Source organism: Petaurus breviceps, unplaced genomic scaffold (genome assembly GCF_028583685.1).
Source record: "Petaurus breviceps papuanus isolate PSGF00001 unplaced genomic scaffold, PetGlider_PUasm1.0 64, whole genome shotgun sequence".
NCBI lineage: Eukaryota > Metazoa > Chordata > Mammalia > Diprotodontia > Petauridae > Petaurus > Petaurus breviceps.
The window spans coordinates 1,913,711-1,934,067 of record NW_027186428.1 but is presented as its reverse complement, the minus strand read 5'-3'; the positions used below and the strand labels follow the sequence as shown (position 1 = coordinate 1,934,067).

The 20,357-nt window shown below is 43.5% G+C and overlaps 1 protein-coding gene across 1 annotated transcript in view; it reads right to left on the bottom strand.

Moving 5' to 3' along the window:
* The window catches only part of EXOC3L4 (exocyst complex component 3 like 4), a 48,420-nt gene extending 28,495 nt beyond the window's left edge, over positions 1-19,925 (bottom strand). Inside the window, exons 1-5 of the mRNA XM_069103759.1 lie at positions 19,539-19,925; positions 17,913-18,293; positions 14,518-15,148; positions 8,256-8,367; positions 2,314-2,436 (exon numbers count right to left, since the gene is read on the bottom strand). Coding sequence (XP_068959860.1) covers positions 2,314-2,436; positions 8,256-8,367; positions 14,518-15,148; positions 17,913-18,293; positions 19,539-19,896 — 1,605 coding nt within the window. The 5' untranslated portion in view covers positions 19,897-19,925. The remainder of the gene's footprint in view (positions 1-2,313; positions 2,437-8,255; positions 8,368-14,517; positions 15,149-17,912; positions 18,294-19,538) is intronic.
* Between the last annotated feature and the right edge of the window lie 432 nt (positions 19,926-20,357).

The following is a 20,357-nucleotide window of genomic DNA, read 5'->3' as shown; positions in this document are numbered from 1 at the left end:
GAAGGAAGGAAGGAAGGAAGGGAGGGAGAGGGAGGAAACGACAGAGGGAGGGGAAAAAAAGAGGGAGAGACTTAGCCTAAGGATCAGAAGACCTGTGTTCAAGACCATACTGAGCTCCTCACTGTGACTGCTGGACAAGATGTTTCCTTTGTCTGATCTATCTTTCACAACATATGCGTGTGCACGCATGCACACACACACATTCATGAACATTTTGCTCCCTTTTCCTCTCAGTCAGTAGAAGTGCCAGATCTATTTTCTCTACCTTATCTGTTCCCATGCAACTATAATAATAATAGCTGACATTTATATAGCATTTCAAGATTTGCAAAGTGCTTTACATCTATTATCTCATTTTATCCTCACAACAATTCGGGAGGTAGGTGCTATTATTATCCCCATTTTATAGGTGAGAGAGCTGAGGCTCACAGAGATCAAGTGACTTTTCAATGGACACAGAGCTAGTAAGGCAAGATTTGAACTCAGTTCTTCCCGATTCCAGGTCCGGTACTCTAGCCACTACATCGTCTAGCTCAGGGGTTGGGAACCTGCGGCCACAAGGCCACAGGTTGCCCACCCCTGAGAGCTGCTTATAGTCTTAGAACATAAGTAACAGCTCTTTTTTTTATAGTATTTTCAGTTTTAAAAGGACTTACCCATATGTGAATATATGAGAACACAGATATCATTGCCTCATTTTACAAATGAGGAAATGGAGGCACAAAGAGTTTAGGGCCATAGAATTTTTATAATCTTGGGAGTCAGAAGGGGTCCCTGGAATAGTCCAGTCGAGGGATGGAGATCCTGCAGCCTCGAGGCTGCATGTAGCCCTCTAGATCCTCAAAGGGCTGCACTTGAGGACGCTGTCAAAAGGCCATGTGTGGCCTTGAGGCTGAAGGTTCCCCACCCCTGGTCCAGTCCAATCCTCTTTGCCAGTAAAGGCATGTCCCTGCACAGCCTCTCAGACAGGTAAGTAGCACCTGGGCTGCAGATCTGGCCTATTTCCATTGTTGCCCAGCTACAATTGTAAGAAAGTCTTCCTTCTATTGATCTAAAATCTTCCTTCTTGTAGAACTGCCCTTCTGTCCCCGGGTCAAATAGAACAGGTCTTCCAATGCAATGAGGGCCATCATGGGAGAGACACTTGCTCTGCTTGGCTCCCAAGATGACTAGGAACAGTGACGAGAAGTGGCCTCTCTAGAGGCGGATTTAGGTTCAATGTAAGAAAAAATTCTTGTCAAACTAAAGTTGGCCAAAAGGGCTTCCGTAGTTAGGATTCCCCCCTCACTGGTGGTCTTCAAGCAAAGGTTTCAAGACCTACCTGCTATCTGTTTGGAATATCATGATGTGATTCTTGTTCAGATACGAGGTAAATTAAATGGCCTTAGAGGGCCCTTCTTTTGAAACCCTCTTTAAAATATTTTTGAGAACCATTCTATCTCTAAAGAAACAGTGTGTGGGGCAGCTAGGTGGCACAGTGAATAGAGGATCAGCCTGGAGTCAGGAGGACCTGAGTTCAAATCCGCCCTCAGACACTTGACATTGACTTGACATGTGACCTTGGGCAAGTCACTTAACCCCAATTACCCTACCTTCCCCCCTCAAAAAAATAAAATAAAATCTTAACCAAAAAAAAAAAAAGGTAGTGTGGGATAGTGAACAGAGCAATGGACTTGGAGTCAGGAGATGTGAGCTCAAGTTCCAGCTCTGATGGTGCATGACCCTGAGCAAGACATTTCAGCTTTCAAGAGCCTGTTTTCTCATCTGTAAAATGGGAGTGATAATATTTGCCCTCATTACTCATAGGGATGTTGTGAGGACACAGAGAACCTTAAATGTCATGTGAGGAGGAGCTATTATTACTGAGAGGGAAATTCTTCTGTGATCTTAAGTCTTCTCTGGGCAAACCATCATTAGGTTTTGTTGAACATCACATGGCTTGGTCTTGACTACTCTGACCATCTTGTTTGCCCTCCCCCAGACCCACTTCAAGTTGTCAATGTTTTTCCTAAAAGAGGTTTCCAGAATTAAGTTCTAGATAGAGTGTGACCAGGGAGGAGAACATCAAGGATCATCACCTTCCTAATTCTCAACACCCCTTGCCCTGGCTCCAGCCCCTTCCCAAATTATTTCTCACTTACTTGGGAGACTTTGGGCAAAGCATTTAACCTTTCTGAGCCTCTGTTTCTTCATCTGTAAAATGGGCACATTAATATTTATACTCTGTCCCTGTATCATTGTGAGAAATATGCCTTGGAAATCTTAAAGTTCTACAAAATAGAAACTGTTATCAGTTCTGTTATTATTACCCACCATGTGAATGTCGATGGAGATGGGGGAGTGGTAGAGACCCTGAAGCAGGGTGGGACCCTCCCTTTTTGACCACCGGTCCAGTTCCAGTTTCAGAATGCTGTCAAAGCAGGTATTGATCTTGGTCTAAAGAGGAAAGGAAAAGTGGAAAGAAATTCTCCATTTTCTCTGTAGTCTTTCTGTCGCTCTCTTTCTATCTCCCTCCCTCTTCTCCCCCTCCTCTCTCCTTTATGACTCTATCTCTCTACTTTCTTTCTCTGTTTCTATTTCTGCCTTTATTTCTCTCTCTCTCTCTCTCATACACACACACACACACACACACACACACACACACACAATCTCTCTCTTTCCTCTACTCTGTCTCATAGTGCCTTTTGTTTCTAAACTGTTTGACCCAGTGTTGCCATCAGTTGGAACAGACTTTTCCTTCCCTTGAATTTCTGTCTGTTTTCCCTATGAATAAAGCCAATTCTGTGAGTGTAGAGAGGTTTATGAGAGTCTGTTTCCTGGCTACAGGTCATGGTTAGGATATTTCCAATTCTTCTGAGAGAGAACAGATCCAAATGCCAGGATGCACCTGTATCAGACCAAAGATTTCATATGTACCCGCAGCACTTTGCCCCTTTCCTCCTGTGGTCCCAAAGCTAAAGGAGCCCTAGGACCCTCTCTATTCTTTTCTGGTATCTAGTCCAAACTCTTACTATATAGGAATCCCTTCTACAACATTCCTTAGAGAGGGTTATCCAGCCTCTGGGCTGGATAGAGCACCAAGCCTAGAGTGAGGAAGACTCTCCTTCATGAGTTCAAATCTGGCTTCAGACACTACCCGAGGACCCTGGGCAAATCACTTAACCCTATTTGCCTCAGTTTCCTCTTCTATAAAATGAGCTGGAGAAGAAAATGACAAACCACTCCAGCATCTTTTCCACGAAAACCCCAGATGGGGTCACAAACAGTCAGACAGGACTGAAATGGCTGAACAACAGCTCTTAAACACCACAGCTCTTAAAGACTTAAGAACTCTGGAATACACAATAAGCAACAATGATTCCAGAGCTGCCTACCTCTTGACAGAGAGGTGATGAACTCAGGATGTGGAATGGTATATATATTTTTAACATGGACAATACAGGAATTTGTTTTGCTTATTTATACATATTCAATGCAAGAATTTTGTTTTGCTTTTCAATTGGTATTGGAAGTGGGAAGAAGTAAAAATAAGTTTTTATTCATTGAAAAGATGTCTTACATGAACAAAACTGAGAAATGGTATTGAATGAAGGAAAATATTTGCATCAAGCATGTTTGATAAAAGTTTGACAGTCAAAATTATAGGGCATTGATTAAGAGCCAAGTAGTCAAAAAATATAAGCAAATGGTTTTCAAAAACAGAAAAGCAAGTTATCAACAGCTTTGTGAAAAACTGTTCAAAATCACTAATAATAACACAAATTGGGCTAACAAATTGACCAGAATGTGAAAAAATGGAAAAATTCAATATGGTAAGAGTTATGAATAGTTAGGCACATAAATTCACTTCTGGTACAGCTTTAAATTGATTATTTTACTGATCACAATCTGAAAAACAATTTGAAATTACACAAGAAAAGGCACTGAATTGTTCATCTCTTTTTTATTTTATTTTTTTGCTTTTTGGAGGACAACTGGGGTTAAGTGACTTGCCCAAGGTCACATTGCTAGGTTTGTGTGTGTGTGTGTGTGTGTGTGTGTGTGTGTGTGTGTGTGTTTTAAGTGTCTGAGGCCAAATTCGAACCCAGGTCCTTCTTACTCCAGGGCCGGTGCTCTATTCACTTCACCACCTAACTGTCCTGTTCATCTCTTTAGATGTAGTAGACACATTACTACATTTATACTGCAAAGAGGTCAATGACTAAAACAAAGGAATATATGAATATATTCTTTTATTTACTACAATAATGTAAATGAAATTAACACTGAATAGCAAGAAAATCCAGGTCAAATACATCAGAAAATGGTTATTCCAAATTATTGAAGTTAATGTGCACATTCTTTTCTATTAACAGATGGCAAACTACATAAAGGGAACGTGGCAGATCATTAGCCATGATCATTCTATTAGGTGGTTTTGCATAACTTTTTTTTTAAAGTGAGAAGATACCGAGGATAGGAGCATGTCATTTTGGGGGAAATAACTAGTGTCAAACAAAATATATCCAGTTCTGAAGAAGAAAAAAAGAAGATGAATGAATGTGGGAAAATTTTGAGGAGCCTGAGCAGGGACATATGGGAAAGAATATTTGGGTAAAAACAGAGGCAGAAACAAAAGCAATGTGTCATCAGAGGATAACACAGACCACCTGAACAAAATGAGCTCCTAAGCCTGGCATGGAGGCCTGATACAGTAATAATGGGATAATTAATATGAACTGGGCATCTGCTAGAGGATAGTCTCTGCCAAGAACAGAGGCTAATAATTTCTTGATTAGCCTTAATGACAATACCATTCTTCAGAAGGTAGAGAACCTAACAAAAGGAACAGCTGTTATAGATCCGATTCTTTAAGAAAGAGCCAGCTGCTGAAGCAGAGACAATGAGAATCCTAGCAGCAAGTGAGCACACCACCTGAGGGCCCTTCCACTTCTCACATTCTGTTATCCCGCCTGTGAATTTCTCTTGTCCTAGAAATTAGTGAATGTTTAAGTCCTGGGAATAGATGCAGAGCTCCTCTCTCAGAGACTCTTTCCTCTCTGAGTTTTTGTTACACCACTCTCTCCTGGTTCTCCTCCATCTCCTTCACTGGTTCATCCATCCCATAACCCCTAACTTTCCCCAAGATTTTGTGCTAGGCCCTTTTCTCCTCTTCATCTACAACATCTGTCTTGATAAACTCATCGACTCCCATGAATTTAAGCATCATCTCTAGACTGATGACTCACTAAGCGTATATCCAGCCTCATTCTGTACTGAGCAGTACTGAACCACCAGTTTTCCACTGGACACATCAAATCAGATGTCCTGCAGATATCTCAAATGTGACATGTCCAAACCGGAACTCTCCTTCCCCTTGAACCTTCTCCTCTTCTAAATTTCCCTATTTCTGTCAAAGGCATCACTATTCTTCAGTCTCCCAGATTTTTAATGTTGGCATTATCTTTGACTTTTCATTCTCCCTCTAGGGCTGTCTCCAGTTGTCCTGATCTATATCTGGCTACTGGACCCAGGTGACTCTGGAGGAGAAAGTGAGGCTGGTGACTTTACCCAGCGCTGCCTCACTTAAGTCCAATTCACTTGCGTGTCATGGAATCACCTCCCTGATGTCATGATTCTCTTCGAGAACAAAGGACAAACAACAAACCTCATTCTCCCTCATTCCACCTATCCAATCAATTGCCACATCTTGCTGTTTCTGCCTTCACATCTCCCACGTTCAAACCACTCTCTATTCACATAACAACCATTTTAGTTTAGACCCTCCTCAGCTCTCACTTAGATTAATGCACCAGCCTTCTCTTCGGTCTCCCTGCCCCATCTCACCACTCCAGTGCATCCTGTATGTGTCAGTCATTTTCCTTATGTGCAGATCTGACCACATCATTCCCTTAATCGACTCCAGTGACTTCCTGTTGCCTCAGGGGTAGAATACAAATTCTTATGTTTAACTTTTAAAGCCCTTCACAATCTGACCCCCACCTACTTTTCTAACCCCATTGAATATTACTTCCCCTGTGATCTAGCCAAATTGACCTTCTCTCTGTTCCTCGCACAAATATCTCCTTTTCCATCTCTATGTCCTTGCCCCTGGCCATCCCCCCATATCTGCAATGGCACCTCTGCCTCATGCAATCCCTCTCTTCTTTCAAGCTTCAGCTTCAGCACCAACCTTCTGCACGAAGACAACCCAGCTGGTAGTGCTCTCCCTACCAAACTACCTTGTATTTAATTACTCTGTATTTATTTGTTGCCTTTATATTTATTTTGCATGTAATTATATGCATACTGGGAAGCTAGGTGGCTCAGTGGATAGAGTGCTGGACCTGGACTCAGGAAGACTCATCTTCGTGAGGTCAAATCTGGCCTCAGATACTTACTGGCTGTGTGACCCTGGGCAAGTCACTTAACCCTGTTTGCCTCAGTTTCCTCATCTGTTAAATGAGAGAAGGAAATGGCAAACCATTCCAGTATCTTTGCCAAGAAAACCCCAAATGGGGTCATGAAGAGTCAGATATGACTGAAAACAACTGAACAAAAAATATACATACTTGTCTCCCCTATTAGAATGGATGCTCTTGGTGGGAAGGAATTGGTTTTTTGCATTTATATTCTCTACATCCAGCAGAGAATGCTGGCACATAGTAGGCACTGAATAAATGCTTGCTGGTTGGCTGAATCACAGTAAAGGAGCTGATGGCCTGGGAAGCTGATGCTGATCAATCTACTCTAAAGTCCAGGCTCGGATCATTGACGTGGAGCCCTCACAGAAGAACCATAGCTACCAATTTTGGAGACAGGACAAGTACCACAAAGCCCTCCTGAGGTAAGCTATGAGGCAAATTCAACTGGAAAATCTTCAGACCTCAGAATACAATATACCATAGATGGAGACAGTAAGACATATAGGCCTCTGTCGGGGTGGTTACCAACTGTGGATTGAGAAGGAGGAGGGCAAACAAGGGAGGATCTTCTATGAGATACAGATAGTTCCTGGGGTAGGGAGAGTTATGGAATCACAGCATCACAGATTTAGAATTAGATGAGATGCTGCATCCAATCTCTTCCTTTTTCAGATGAGGAAACTGAGGTCCAGAGAAGTTGTATGACTTGCCTAAAGCCACACAGGTAGTAAGTAGAAGGACTGGGATTTTAACTTGGGCATTCTGATTCCAAACCCATCTAGGCCCTCTTGTCATATGGCTGTGGAGTACTGAACATATTGCATATATAGTCACAGTCGTCCTGTTGGTTAAGTTTTACTCAAATTTTTGTTTATTAAAACAGAAGATTCAATTAGCATGGTGCCATATTGGGAAATGATTATAATTTTTTAAAAAATAGTTGAAAGTTAATTAGACAAAAAAGGAAGCTGGTGAAGAAGACTCCTGCTGGTGTAATTAACCTTAATATAACCCATTCCTGTGATTGTTTGCTGTCAGGAGAGTCTTCATCATATCTCATCTAAATTTCTTCATAGGATCATAGCTTTTAAAACTAGGAGGGAATTTTAAGGTCATCTAGTACAACCCCACATTTTTCAGACAAGGAAACTGAGGTTAGGGGTGGCTAGGTGGCACAGTGGATAGTGCACCAGCCCTGGAGTCAGGAGGACCTGAGTTCAAATCTGGCCTCAGACACTGTGTGACCCTGGGCAAGTCACTTAACTCCAATCCCCCCCCCCCACAAAAGCAGATAAACTGAGGCCCACAGACTTGCCATGGTGAAGCAAAAATTAAGAGAAGAAGGTGGGGTTTGAATTGTGTTCTGACTCCAGGTTCACCACTCTTTCACTACACCACACATCCTAAGTCTGGGCTAACAGCTTTGAAATGGCAGCGTCCTCAAATCTGATCGAGGAGCTCTATATCAAAATTGACACAGAAGCAAATCTTTTTTGACTGATCACAGGGGTATAAGACTGACAATGATTGGCTGCCATGGATCACATGACAGATCCCAAACTTTTGGACCACTTGGAGTCAGGAGTCACAACTATATGTTGTGCAGACCTGTACTAAAGAGTGGTACCGTTTGGGAACCTCACTAATTATTTTCTTGCTATCAAACAGTCAGGCTCATTTGTTCTACCTAATGGAGATAAATGCTGTCAGTACTCTCTAAATCCAAGCACCCTGGGCAAAGCACGGATGACCCACCCATCACCCAATTCACTCCACCTAGGCTGTCCATGTCTATCCTCCTTCCCCACCCCCACCCCTCAGCCACAGATGACCCACCTCCTTGGATCTTACCTCCAGGAACTTGGTGTAGTCACTTTCCAGTTTTTCCCATTCCTCAGGTGCCAGAAGCTTTGGCATCGTAGTCATATCTAGTGCCAGGTCCAGGGAGCCCAGGAAGTCCTTGCTAAGAGGATGCACAGAGATGGTCATAGCCTTGATCTTGCCATCACCCACAGATGCACCACTTCCATGTTCATGAGCTCTGAAATTCTCCTGTCTGATCACAAGCATTCCACTTCTCCCTTTTCCTTGCAGCTCCAAACTCCAAATCCTGCTCTCTATCCTCACCATGACCGACCTCCAATCCCTCCATCCTTCAGTTGTCTTCTAGACCATCACCCCTGTCTTGTCTATACTTTTCTCCCTTCCCCACCTTGACCCTTTGGTGCACCAGTTCAACTCTACATGTTACTCTTCTCTTGAATTCCTTGTTCCCTTATCCTATTGAAGGTCTTGCCCTCTCACTCCTTAGCCTAGGATTACTCCACCACTCCTGCCTCTGCTCTTCCCTGCTACTTAATGAAGCTGGAGAAAATCATGAAACCATGAAGCATGTCCCCTACACATTTATGTTACATAATTTCAACTGGGCCCTCACTGCATCAAAGCAACATTTTCCATCTCCCTGGCTGACTCACCATCCCACTCAACACAGTGGCTTTTCCAAACCTACTCATCCTTCCTCGAGAAGGGATAGATCCCCTCCCCAACCCCATATTTTCATTTGAGAACCTTGCCTCATACTTCACTGTAACATATTGGAGTCATTTGTCAAGAGCTCCCTCTTCTCTCCTCCTCCTACCACTATCTCCTCCTTCACACTTGCCTCACATGGAGAGGTGGCCCTCCTCCTTACCTTCACATACTCAAGTGATCCCCCTGAATCACACCTTCTCCGGGAAATTGTCCCTCCTATCAACCCCACTCTCTCATGTAGCTTCAATCTCTCTCCCTGTCTACTCGCTACTTTCCTATTGCCTACCAGCATGCCCATGTCTCCCCCATCTTCAAAATACTCTTGCTTGATCTATCCATGCCTGATTGCTATCATCCCATCTCTCCTCCCTTTGGTGACTATAGGCCTTCATTTCCTTTCCTCTCTTTTCTTAATTCTATAGTCTGGCTTCTGATCATTCAACTGAAACTGCTCTTTTCAAAGTTACCAACAACCTCTTAACTGCCAGATCTAATGGCTTTATTCCATCCTCATCTTTCTTAACCTTTATAGCCTTTACACTGTCAATTACCCTCTTAGGTGGTTCAATGGATAGAGCACTGAACTTGGAGTCAGGGTGACCTGAGTTCAAATGTGGCCCTTACTAGCTGTGTGACCTTGGGCAGGTCCCTTAACCTCCATTTACCTCAGTTTCTTTATCTGTAAAGTGGGGATAATAATAGCAGCTACCTCCCAGGGTTGTTATAAGGACCAGATGAGATAATAATTTTAAAGTACTTAGTACAGTGCCTGGCACATAGTAAGTGTTATATAAATGTTAGCTATTAGCTATTATTATTTTCTTTGACACTCTTCTCTCCAGGTTTCCATGTCACTACTCTATCTTGGCTCTCCTCATGTCTGTCTGATTATTTCTTCTCAATCTCCTTTGTTTGGATCTTCATCCAGGTCACAGTCGCTAGTGGTGGGTGTCCCCTAGGACTCTGGCTTGGGACTTCTTCCCTTCACCCTATGTACTATTTTTCTTCTTGTGTTCTTGGCTTCAATTAATATCTCTATGCTGATGATTCTCAGATCTACTTATCTAACCCTATATTCTCCACTACCCTCCAGACTAGCATCTCTGGTTTTCTATTGGACATCTCAGACTGGATGCCTTATGCCCTTATGGACATCTTTTTTTTTTTTAAGCAATTGGGGTTAAGTAACTTGGTCAAGGTTACATGGCCAGTTATTTCTGGGTGTGGTGCTAAGTATCTGAGCCCGGATTTGATCCCCAGGTCATCCCGACACTGGAGCCAGTGCTCTTACTCGTTGAGCCATCTGGCCGCCCCACCTGATGGACATCTTAAACTCAACATGTCTTAAACTCTCCTCATCTTCCCCCCTGAAAACTTCCGCCCCCTTATACACTTCCCTGTTATTATTACCCTCCCAGTCCCCAGGCTCACAATCTCACTGTCATCCTCAACTCTTCACTCTCTCTTACCCCCTACTCCACTTCCAATCTATTGCTAAGTCCTATCAATTTTACTTTCATAAGATTTCTTATGTATGCCCCATTCTCTCCTCTGACATTGTCACCACCCTGGTGTCATGTTCTCACACCTGGATTATTGCAATAGCCTGCTGGTTGGTGTTCTTGCTTCAATCCTCTCCCCACTCCAGTCCATCCTCCACTTAGCTGTCAAATTAAGCTTCCTAAAGCTTAGGTCCAATCAGGTCACCCCTGGGTCCCTATCACCTTCAGCATCAAATACAAAATGTTTGTTTGGCATTCAAAGCCCTTGATAACTTGGATCCCTACTACTATTCCAGTCTTCATTCACCTTACTCCCTGCTATATGCTCTGAAATCCAGTGACACAGGCTTCCTCGCTTTTCCTCAAACAAGATATTCCATCATCTCCAGACTATGTGCATTTTCAATGACTATCTTTTATGCCTGGAATTTTCTCCCTCCTGATTTCTCTACCTCGCTTCCCTGGATTCAAGTCTCAGCTAAAATCCCACATTTTAAAAGAAACCTTTTCTGATCTCTCCTAACGCTAGAACTTTCCCTCCGAAAATATCTCCAATTTATCTTGTTTCTATCTTGTTTGTACATAGTAGTTGTATATAGTACTGGCCTCAGACACTTCCTAGCTCTGTGACCCTGGGCAAGTCACTTCATCCTGTTTGCCTCAGTTTCCTCATCTGTAAAATGAGCTGGAGAAGAAAATAGCAAACCACTCCAGTATCTTTGCCAAGAGAACCCCAGATGGGGTCATGAAGAGTCCAACATGACTGAAAAATGACTGAAAAACAACAGCAGCACATAATGGTCTCCCCCATTTGACTATGAGCTTCCTGAAAGCAGGTACTGCTTTTTTACTTTCTTTGTATCCATAGTGCTTAGCACAGTGCCTGGTATACGTGAAGTGTTCAATAACTATTTATGGTCTGATTGGCCAAGTAAAGGAATGGTGGGATTACCTGGTGAGGGAGGAGCCCCTTTCTTGGCTGCCCTTCCCTTCTCACACTCCCTTCCCCTCAGACATCATCTAGGTCAGTAAGTGAACTAACTCTGCCCAGGACGTTCCCTTTAATCATCCCATTCTCTTCTCACCAGGATTTTGAGCTAGAGAGGACCTCAGACATCATCTAGGGCCACCTCCTCATTTTAAATAGGACATAACAGAGGCTGGCAACAGGAAAGGACTTGTCCAAGGTCACACTGGAGGTTAGTAGCAGAGTTCATACTCGAATTCAGAGCTTCCAACTCAACCCAGGACACTTTCTAACACAACCCACTTGCCACATCCTTGGCAGGATGGGCCTGCCAGTCAGAACAAATGACCATTCACTCAGCATCTAGGAAGGGTTGATACAATTTGCAGGGCTGTGGGAGGGCAGAGGAAGAGCTGCCTAACTGAACTATTCTGAACCTCTAATATTCTTTCTGACCTCTAAGGACACTTGGGCTGATTTTGGAGGCCACACCCCCAAGGTGCCCCCTGGGTGCCATCCTCATATGGGAAGGATAGATGGGTTAGTATTCCTGATCATATTCTGTTTCTTATGGCTTAGGTTCTTACTGTTCTTAAGGTAATTCTTTTGTTGTTGTTGTTGGGGGTAGGGAGGAACAAGGGGAAGGGCAATTGGGTTTAAGTGACTTGTCCAGGATCGCACAGCTACTTGTCTGAGGCTGGATTTGAATTCAAGTCCTTGTGACTTCAGGGTCACCTTATGGTGATTTTTTTTTTTTTTGCTTTTTGGAGGGCAATTGGGGTTAAAGTGACTTGCCCAAAGTCACACGGCTAGTAAGTGTGTCAAGTGTCTGAGCCCGGATTTGAACTCAGGTCCTCCTGACTCCAGGGCCGGTGCTCTATTCACCATGCCAACTAGCCACCCCCCCCTTATGGTGATCTTAAAGGCAGCTCAGACAAGGTGGAAATTTTCACTTAAATGTCTATCCTTTGCCAGGATTTTAATAAGCCAGCTCAAGGCAAGGACCAGTGAATGACAGACACAGGAGACTCAAACAAGAAATGGGAAACATGCAAGAACAGAGAGATTAAGCAGAAACCACGGCAGCAAGTGAAGCGAGAACTAGAGCAGAGAAACCCAAGAAGGGGGAAGTCCTCTGAGACCTGGAACTGCTCTTTAATGTACTGGCCGTGACAAAGGAAGCTGAGGGGAATGGCACTCTTTCAAGAAATCCTATGCCTTCTTTCTCTCTGGCCATGTAGGAGCCAACTGGTGGTTTTGTAGATAGAGCACTGGCTCTTAAATCAGGAAGCTTGTGTTCAAAGTCTTGTGTTCTAACATTCTGATTAAAGCTCTCCACAATGTATTCTTGGATGAATCAAATGAAATCTACAGCCAGCCTCTGATATAACAAAAGGGATAAATTTTCCTACTAGGATAGGCCTCCAACACTTACCATTAAATTGTAAGTTCCTTGAGGACAGGGACTATCTTTTGCCTCTTTTTTGTATACCCAGTGCTTAGCACAGTGCCTGATAAAGGCAGGGACTTAATAAAGGTTTATTGATTGATTACAACCTGTGTGACCCTGGGCAAATCACTTAACTTCTGTTTGTCTCAGTTTCCTCAGCTGTAAAATGGGGATAATAATAGCTCCTATCTCCCAGAGTTGTTGTAAGTCTCCAATGAGATAGCATTTGTCTAAAAACAACAATGCTTAAGGTAGCTGGCACATAATAGATGCTATATATAAATGCTTGAATCCCTTTCTTTTTCTGCATTTGGGAGACCCTGTCGGTTATACTGAAGGGGAAAAAATCTCCTCCTCTACATTTGCACACCATTAAATGAGTGCTCCAGAAAAGCAGTGGGAATTGAGAATCAGACACTGGGCTTGCCCAGCAAATCCTCACACGGTAGGTACTCTACCTATAGGAGCCCAAGCCACCTCAGACTAGCAGAAACACTTGAGTTCCAGAATTACTGTCACAGACTGAGCACTGACCCGGGTTTCATCAAGAATGGAACTAGTTTCATCACTAGTTCCCCCAGAGAGTGACTGGGAGGGGGAAATGAGACTCTGGGACTTTTCAACCTGCCTCACAATACCGTGACAAGGTTTTGTTGTTCAATCAGGTTAGTCATGTCTGTCTCTTTGTGACGCCATTTGGGATTTTCTTGGCAGAGATACTGGAGTGCTTTGCCAGTTTCTTCTTCAGCTCATTTTACAGATGAGGAACTGAGGCAAACAGGGTTAAGTGACTTGCCCAGGGACATCCAGCTAGTAAGTGTCTAAGGCTGGATTTGAGCTCATGAAGATGAGTCTTCCTGACTCCAGACCCAGTACTCTGTCCACTGTACCATCTAGTTGCCCCAAGGTGGCAAGCAGGAGGCTGTTATTGACTGGTCTACGAAGGATCGTGTGGGCTGGTGGGGTTGAGGATGCCAAGTTAGTGAATGCTATTTACTCATCTCTAACATTCTGATTAAAGTTCTCCACAATGTTTTCTTGGGTGAATCAAATGAAATCTACAACCAGCCTTTGATATAACAAAAGGGATCAATTTTCCTATTAGCATGGGGGTTAAACCAAGATCTGATTGGGTAATCTACACATATAAACCTTAAATCAATGCAATAAGTAATACCTGTTGAATATCTCCAATCTATCCTGTCTATAGCTTGTCTGTACATACTTGTTTGAATATTGTCTCCCCCATCAGACTGAGAGTTCCTTGACAGCAGGGACTGTATTTTTGCTTTTTCTTTGTCCCCCTAGCACTTCATGTAGTATGTGGGCACATAGTAGGTTCTTAATAAATGCTTGTTGATGGACTTGCCCTGCCTTGGCTCCCTTAGAAGATAGGAGGCAACATGATACAGTGGAAAGAGCCCTGACTCTGGCATCAGAGAACCTGGTTCCAAACCCCCCCCCCCCCCCGCGATGCTTAACTATCTACGTGATCTTAGACGAGTCACTTAACTTCCCTGGGCCTCAGTTTCCTTACTTATAAAATAAGGAGGTTGGCCTAAATGGTCTCTGAGGTAGATCTCTGATCCTATCTCCCTTCCAGTCACCTGCTCCATAATTCTTCCCTTCACTTTCTCCTGAAGGCTCTGAGTGGCTCACCTGCAGTAGACATTGGCTACCCAGTCCATTATCACATAAAGTTTCTCGAAGCCCTGAGCCTCCTTCAAGAGCTGCTGCAGCCGAGCAGACACAGCTCTGTGGAAAGCATCCATGTAGGTCTTCCACACAGGGAAGTCCTCTGGGTAGCAGAGCTGCACCTCCCGCCGGATTTTCACAAGGTCCTGCTTGACCACCCTGCCGAGGTCCGAGAGGAGGCTGGCCAGGCTAGGGTCACTCATGCCTTGGCCCACCTTCGCCACCTGGTCCAAGGCACTCTTCTTCACTGCCTCCTCCCACAGGGTCCTCCACTTCCGAGGAGCTCTCAGGAAGTCACTGTCAGGCAGGTTCCCTGCATGAACCTGCTCCTCCTTCTCAATCAGCTGGGCCACGCACAGCAGAGTCTCTGAGTCCACACTGGGCTGGCTCAGGGTCTCACCCACAATGCTCCTGATCTCGGCTGCCATCAGGTCATAATGAACACAAATGTCCATGGCCTGGCGAGCGTAGGCGGTTACGTCATCCTTGAACCTCCCTGAGTGCTGGTCCTCCACAAGTCTGGACTCCAGCTGGCACAGCTGGGAAAAGGCTTTCAGCAGCTGCCGTTCAGCAATGAGATCAGACACTGGTTTTTCTGCCAAAAGAGAACAGTGGTAAGTAGGGGCAGGGTACACAGCCCTGGCCTGGAAGCCAGGAGACAAGCTCTGACAGCTGCTTCCTGGCAGAGGGCCTTTGAGGGCCTTAGTTTCCTCCTCTATAAAATGGAGATAATAATCCCTGCCCTATCTCATGAATTTGTTGTGAGGATCAAAGCAATTTGAAAAAACATTTGTTAAAGAACGAAAAGGAAAAGGATCTATGTATACATAAACATATTTAGCAGCTCTTTTAGTGGTGGCAAAGAATTGGAAATTCAAGGGATGTCCATTAATTGGAGAATGACTAAACAAGTTATTGTATCTGTGTCATCTGATAGTGATGGAATACTATTGTGCTTTTAGAAATGATGAGCAGGACACTCTTAGAAAAAAAACATGGAAAGACTTATATGAACTGATGCAAAGTGAAATGAGCAGAACCAGAATATTGTACATAGTAACAGCAATGTCGTATGATGATTAACTTTGTGAATGACTTAGCTATTCTCAGCAATGCAATGATTCAAGACAATTCTGCCAGGCTTATGATGAAAGGTCTGTCCATCTTTAGAAAAAGAACTGGTAAAACCAGAATGCAGAGCAAAGGCTTTTTTTACTTTTTTTTTTCTTTTTGGTCTGTTTTCTTTCACAGAATGATTTACACACAGATGTGTTTTGTATTGACTACACGTGTATAATCTATGTCAAATTGGTTGCCTTCTCAATGAGGGGAAGAGGGAGAGAATTCAGAACTCACATTAAAAAAATGTTAAAATCGTTTTTACATGTAATTGGGAAAAATAAAATATTAAATAAGAAAAAAAAAACATTTGTTGAGTACCTGTTTTGTAGGGAAAAAAAACCCCAAAGCCATTTTTTCAGTCATGTCTGATTCCTCATGACCCCTTCTCCAGCTCATTTTACAGATAATGAAATAGAGGTAAACAGGGTTAAGTGACTTGCCCAAGGTCCTACAGCTAGTAAGTGTCTGAGGATGGATTTGAACTCCTAAAGATGAGTCATCCTGATTCCAGGCCTGGCACTCTATGCCAGGAGTGGGGAACCTGCACCCTCAAGGCCACATATGGCCCTCTAGGTCTCAAGTGCAACCTTTTGAAAGTTTGGATTCAGTCAGAGGTCCACTTGAGGACCTAGAGTGCCACATGTGGTCTTAAGACTGCAGGTTCCCCATCCTTGCTCTATGCATTATGGGGCCACCTAGCACCCCAAACAAAAGCAAGATAGGTAATAGATCAGAAAGCATATTATAAACTGTAGGACCCTTTGTAAATTGTAAAGTGTTTTGTCAATAGTAAAGTATACACACATACACACACAGGGTTTAAATATATATAGGGATATATCTATATCTATATATGGGGTTTTTTTGGAGGGGGAAGGCAAGTCAATTAGGGTTAAGTGACTTGCCCAAGGTCACATAGCTAGTGTGTCAAGTGTCTAAGGTCCTGACTCCAGGGCTGGTACTCTATTCACTGCGTCACCTAGCTGCCCCAGTAGTAAAGTATATTTTAAGCTACAAAGTTCAATTAAATTAAGAAGAGCTTTGTAGGGGCAGCCAGGTAGCACAGCGAGTAAGAGCACTGGCTCCAGTGTCAGGATGACCTGGAGATCGAATCCCGGGCTCAGACACTTAGCACCCACCCAGAAACACCTGGCCGTGTAACCTTGAGCAAGTTACTTAACCCTGATTGCTTAAAAAAAAAAAAGAGCTTTGTAAGCCTCAAGGTGTTATATTAAAGTTAATTCATTAGAATGTAACCTCCTGGGGCGGCCAGGTGGCACAGTGAGTAAGAGTGCTGGCCCCAGAGTCGGGATACCCGGGATCAGTTCTGGCCTCAGATACTCGGCACCCACACAAAAATAACTGGCTGTGTAACCTTGAACAAGTTATTTAACCCCAACTGCTTATTAAAAAAAAAAAGAATGTAACCTCCTTGAGGGCAGGGACTATCTTTCTTTTTCTTATCTGTATTCTCAGTACTTAGCATAGTGCCCAGCACATAATATGTGTTAAATAAATTGAAGCTATTATTATTATTATTTAGTAAATATTCATCATGTGCCTACTATGTGCAGCCATGATACATAGAGGATGTGAAGCTATATGACTAAGTGGCTAGCATCAAGAAAGGTCACTGGGCAGGTTATAGCATTTATACAGATGTGCATAACACGGGGTAGACAGTGACAGGAGCCAAGGAGAGCAAGCATTCTAGGACAATCTGAGAATGTAGAGAGCACTTTCAGCTAGAGGGCATCATGAAGGTACGTGGCAGGGATGATGGATGACCTGCCTGAAGACAGAGTCAAAAAAAAAAAGATGCATATTAAGTTCAGGGGAAAGCTAATAGTCTAGTTGGAGCCCAACTGTGGTGAGCCTTGAATATCAAAGCCAGATTTCTATGAGCCTTGAATGCCATGCTAAGGAAATTAATTGATCCTACAAACAATAGGGATCCTCTGAAGGTTTTTGAGAAGAGACACAGCCTGCTTCATGACACCTGTACATTAGGAAGATGAATTAGAGAGGAGAGAAATTGGAAGGATGGAGACCATTAGGGGTCTTTGAGAATAATCTAAGGAAAAGGCAATGGGAGCCTACACTAAGGTGGTGGCGCTGTGATGGGAAATGAAAACACTTGGTAAACTGTAAAAGCATGAATAAAGCCCTCCAGAAACCATGACCAGGACTACACGTGAGAGAAGGTTCTTGTGATCACTGGCTGCTGTTCCCCTTACCTTCTTCCACCTCTGGTTTGATCTCCAGGGGTTCTTCTTCAGAGGACCCCTGGGATCCCTTTGGCAGCCTTGGAAGTCGGTTGGTCACCTCCTCCTCGTTTTTCATGAAAGACCTGAGGAAGCGTGTGCTCTTTCGACGAAAGCTGCTCTCCTCAGCTAGATGGCCCCTGGTGCTACCTTCCTTCTTGCTCATCCTTAAAAAAGCCCTCTTGAGGTTGGCCAGCCCGAGAACACTGTCATCCTCTTTTCCAGGGCAGGTGGAGTCTCCACTGAGCTTCCTACCCCTCTGGCTTGGGGTTGGAGAGCAAGGCTTGTTGGGGGTTCTTTGTCTCTCTTGCTGTGGGTCCTTTGTTCCGGCTGGCAGGGTCTTGCTGAAGGAATCTGAGGAGAAAGGGAGAAGAGCCCCATTGCAACTCAACAGCCAGGGAGCAGGATTCTGGATCCCCAAGTTACAGTATCACAGGCTTTTGAGATTGAAAGTACTTGAAAGATTTTTTTCCCCTCCAGCTATAATTACTAAAAAAAAGGTTGACTCTGGGGACACCAGCCTATTATGGAGTTCACAGGATGACAAAGAGCCAGAAGGGACCTTAGGGACTGCTGAGTACAACCCTCTCATTTTACTGATGAGGGAACAGAGATTAAATCATTAAATATCTTGCAAACTGGGTGTGAAGTGTTTTATAAATGGTAAAGCACTTTATAGTATATAAAACATTTATTTCTTAAGTGCTTTATTAACTATAAGATGCTCTGCAAATATGTTATGTGTTGTGATCATGACTTGTCAGCTTTGAAAGCTTTGGGAAAAGATTTCAGAAAAACCTGAAAAGACTTGCATGAACTGATGCTGAGTGGAATGAGTAGAACCGGGAGAACATTGTACACAGCAACAGCAACATTGTGTGCTGACCGACTCTGATAAACTCAGCTCTTCTCAGCAACACAATGATCCATGACAATTCCAAAAGACTCATGAAGGAAAATGCTATCCACATCCAGAGAAGGAACTATGGAGTCTGAATGCAGATGGAAGCCTACTGTTTTCTCTCTCATTTTTTTTCTTCTCATCATTTTTCCCTTTTGTTCTGATTCCTCTTTCATAACATGACTAATGTGGAAATATGTTTAGTATCATTGTACATGTATAACCTATATCAGATTGCTTGTTGTCTTGGAAAGTGAGCAGGGGAGGGAGAAAAAAATTTGGAACTCAAAGTCTTATAAAAGTGAATGTTGATGCATGCCATCTTGGGGAGGAGGAGGGAGAGGGAGAAAATTTAAAACTTATGAAAGTGAATGTTGAGGGGCAGCCAGGTGGCTCAGCGAGTAAGAGCACCGGCCCCAGCATCGGGATGACCTGGGGATCAAATCCGGGCTCAGACACTCAGCACCACACCCAGAAATAACTGGCCGTGTAACCTTGAGCAAGTTACTTAATCCCAATTGCTTAAAAAAAAAAAAGTGAATGTTGAAAACTAAAAATAAATAAATTAGCTAATAAAAATTTTTAAAAAGTGAACATTGAAAACTATCTTTACATGTAATTGGAAAAAATAAAATACTATTGGGTGGTTAAGGGGGGTGCAGAGTGTTGACCAAGTCAGACCTAATTGTTCTCCTCACCTGCTTCAGACTCTTCCTCCTCCAGAGTCTCTGTTTCAGAGGACACCTTTTTTCTCATCTGAGGACCACTGGATGGCTTCTGAGACCTGTCTTCCTCTTTCTCCTCCAGCTTTTGGAAGGAGCTGAGGAGGGAACGTGAACTCCTGTGGACCAGCCTCTTCTCTACCACGTGGTCCCCAGATTCCACATCCAGCTTGCTCTTCTGTGAGAAAGCCTTCTTGAAGCTTCCCAGAAACAGATGGACATTCTTATCCTTCCTGTGACTCAAGTTGGAAGACTCATCAGTCTCCTGCCCACAGCTCTGGATCAGAGAGTCCTTGCCTGGGGAACTCCTCTGCTTCTGCTTCTGGTCCTCCATGATGAATAAAGGTGTTTCTAGGAGCCTCAAAGGAGTCTGGGAACAAAAAGAAGAGGCCAGTGAGTCCTGGTCATTAGGTAGCCCAGGAGACACCCATTCATTCCTTCCCAATTAACCCAGCTATAGTTAATAACTCGGCCTCTTCTCGGTTATTTGGGTGTCGTGGGATACTAGCATTTAGGGAGCCAATCTCTAGACACTCTCACCCTGAGGATTTCTTTCCTAAAGAGTACTACCTCCAGAGAAGCAGATTGTAAGCTCCTTAAAGGAAGGCCCATTTGGTTTTTTTCTTCATATCCCAATCAGTTAGAACAGTGCTTTGCTTAATAAATATTTGTTTATCAAATTTCTCAGATGCCACATTTTAGGAAGGTTATTGACAAACAGAGAGAAGGAACAACAAAGATGGTTAAAAAACTATAGAAATAGTTGAAGGGACTCAGGCCCAGAGAGGAGCAGGG